Source organism: Halyomorpha halys, unplaced genomic scaffold (assembly GCF_000696795.3).
Source record: "Halyomorpha halys isolate HHAL.00 unplaced genomic scaffold, Hhal_1.1 Scaffold563.1, whole genome shotgun sequence".
NCBI lineage: Eukaryota > Metazoa > Arthropoda > Insecta > Hemiptera > Pentatomidae > Halyomorpha > Halyomorpha halys.
Window position 1 is genome coordinate 48,694 of NW_027109002.1, and position 3,048 is coordinate 51,741.

Here is a 3,048-nt window from a genome sequence, read left to right on the forward strand (position 1 = left end):
AGGTCTTCATCAGGACTATAGAACAAAAGAGATAACAACATTTAGTGAAACATAATAAATATTGTTTTGTTTATTTATGTTGTTCTTGGCTGACCGCACCCCCCGACAAGCTTCACCAATCATTAATCTATCGTCAACTATCTACACCTCATTATAATTTTTTAATTTGATGCTTCCATTTTTTTGTTAGTATTCTTTTCTAAATGTTTGTAATTTTTCTTTGTGATTTATACTTAGATAAATGAAAAAATATATATTCCAGAGTCTTTTCACTAATTTTAAGCATAAATAAAAAATAATAATAATACGAAATGATGTCCTCATACTGACACGTCTTAGTGAAAGAGTTCGCTCCCGTTATATGTTGCGTAATTAAAAAAGGAATTCCTTGATTATAGGTTAAGCTTAATGTAAACTGAGCTCCAAGGGTTTGCTCAACTCCCCTCCTTTTTGGCTTAATTTTCCCTTTGAAGGAGATTAGTGAATGCCATCTCCATGGTTACAATAAACATATTTTACATTTAAAATTAGATTAATACAGAAAAGGTTAATAATGAACATAATAAACATAAAATAAAACATGAAAAAATGTATTTATTGATAACATGGTAAATAAAGATATTACAGAAAAGACACTTTTTCAACGTTAATATTGAAACAAGAAACGATAAGTACAACATGAGCGGTCTCTTTACAAATTATATTACAATTAAATGCTCCGGATCAAATCTAAATAAATATAGAAATAAATTAACAAATACTAATAAATATAAATATATGTACAATATAACAAGTCGAAAAATTAATTCAAATAAATGCTACATCAATACTGTGATTACATCAAATATCACAAAAATATATTTATAAATAAACTAGAATTAAAAAAAAAAATTATAAGATATAAATGCATATGTGATGCGCTGACAATAATGAACATATAATTTACACTTAAACATGGAAATAACTATATACATTTGTGTCATGACGTCATTAAAATATTTAAGTCTACATTGGAAAGTAAAACAAAATGAATCTAGAGAAGTTAAAAATACAACTGAATATTCCAGTTGGGTACCATTTTAAGTACTTTTAAGGAGATAAAATTCACGATGATAGTTCTACGCCAAAAAAAATAATAAAAAAATTAAACAATAGATTAATATTTGGCAATTTTCTTTGAAACATTGACACTTTACTAAATATAGATGTAGTATATATTAACACAGCCAACACAGCTACAACTACTCAACAGTCGTAAAATGTCAACAGTAAACCGATATCACAAGTGTGTGTTAGGTACTTATTCAAATTAAGTACGATTTCCACATGCGAAGGCATTGCAGTCTGCAACTCTTACATACATCTTTTATATATGTATATCACAAGAAATGATATTTAAAAAAAAAAAAAAACAACAGAATTATATTGCAATTCTCTGCTTCTTATTCTTCAGCCTCCAAAATCTTTCTCTTGACCGGGATGATCTTGTCGGGGTTGTAGCCATGCTTGGAGAGTATGTCATTCTTTAGTATGTAATAGCAATCCAACCTATGCTCGGCAAATTCCTGAAAACAAATTTTGAGTGATTATTTGTGAAGCTTTGCAGTCAAAGCTCCCCGTCCATTATATTTTCAATATTCATTGATTAAAAAATTGTGACCACATGTATTTTTGTAGAACTCAAAGATAATAAATGTAGTATTTTATAAATAATATACTATATATTATTAATAATATAGATAGACCAGCGTATAACAAGCACAAACAGAGCCTTCTTTTCTCTGTCAAGAATATTGAAATACTGAAAAATCTAAAGCTAAAAGTGTACAATGCCATGATAAAGCCTGCTTTGATATTGGATTTGCTGGGCTCTAACAGATATCTAGGTACAATTACAGAAGCGATCTAGGATCAGAGCCTTAACAAATGGAGAACTAACAGTGAACTGCGTGCAGAGACTGGTCAGTCAATATCTCATGTTATGAAGGCAACGAGGTTAAGACGAGCGGGGCATGTGTCTCGAAGCAATCCATCAGGATCGCCTCTATACAACAATGATTGCCAGTATAGTTGGCAAGAGACCATTCGGGAGGCCAAAAACCAGATGGACCGACACAATAGACAAAGATGCAAAAAAGCTGCATGCAGCAAACTGGAAATGAGTAGCCCAAGATAGGCAGGCTGGTTCGGGGGGTTAAAAAACTACAAGGTCTGTACAGGCAACCAAAAAAAAAGATAATGTATGTTTTTTATGTAGCCTACACCAGAAGAGTTATGCATCTATCTACCTGATAAAGATTAATCTTAAAATGTGTTTTAACGAATGGAGAAAAAAATTTAAACTCCTTGGTTGATTCAATCGAAAGAAGATATATTCCTCAACTTATCATTTGAAGAAAGAAGCAATAAAGGAATGGCAAGAATGCTTGATTGGGAATCTAAATTAAACGGAAGAGATTATTATCATGTCAAGCCTTGTTTTCGCTTGAACCTACAATTTAGCCCAAAAGATGTTATCACAGTACTAATACAAACATATGACGGATACCTCAACCTCATGAAGATCAAAAGAGATAGAAATAGTGAATTTTGCAAAGTTCCGGAAGATCTAAGACTTATTCTATTCAGATGCAATAAATATAGAAAAGAAATAGAAGAACCGCGAGTAACACCTAGAGAAGAAGCTACATTTTCAAAAAAAATATAAAAGCAAAAGATTAAGGAAATTACATTTTACAAAAATTGTCTTCCCTTAACCCCATCACCAAAATGAGGTTAAGGAAAAACAATTATCGTGGAATAGTTTTTGTATTGAAATTATAAAGTTTATATGACATGGGAAATTAGCCTGCAAAAAGGATAATTTAAGGAATTATGATATCAATGATTAACTTTGAGAATAGCCTAAGGGCCAAAACGGAGATTTTTCAAAATAAATAAGGGGTATTCATGATGTTGTGTTAAATGTTATAAGTATAAGATTGTGAGCAGCCCTATTTAAAGTCATGTTAAACGTTAAATGCATAAGAGCCCCTAGCGGATTTTCTC

The 3,048-nt window shown here is 30.9% G+C and overlaps 1 protein-coding gene across 1 annotated transcript in view; it reads right to left on the bottom strand.

Moving 5' to 3' along the window:
* Nucleotides 1-574: 574 nt before the first annotated feature.
* Nucleotides 575-3,048, bottom strand: part of LOC106684266 (choline/ethanolamine kinase) — a gene marked incomplete in the record, with an annotated part of 26,621 nt that continues 24,147 nt past the window's right edge. Inside the window, 1 exon segment of the mRNA XM_067047243.1 lies at nucleotides 575-1,565. Within this exon segment, the coding sequence (XP_066903344.1) occupies nucleotides 1,443-1,565 (123 nt within the window).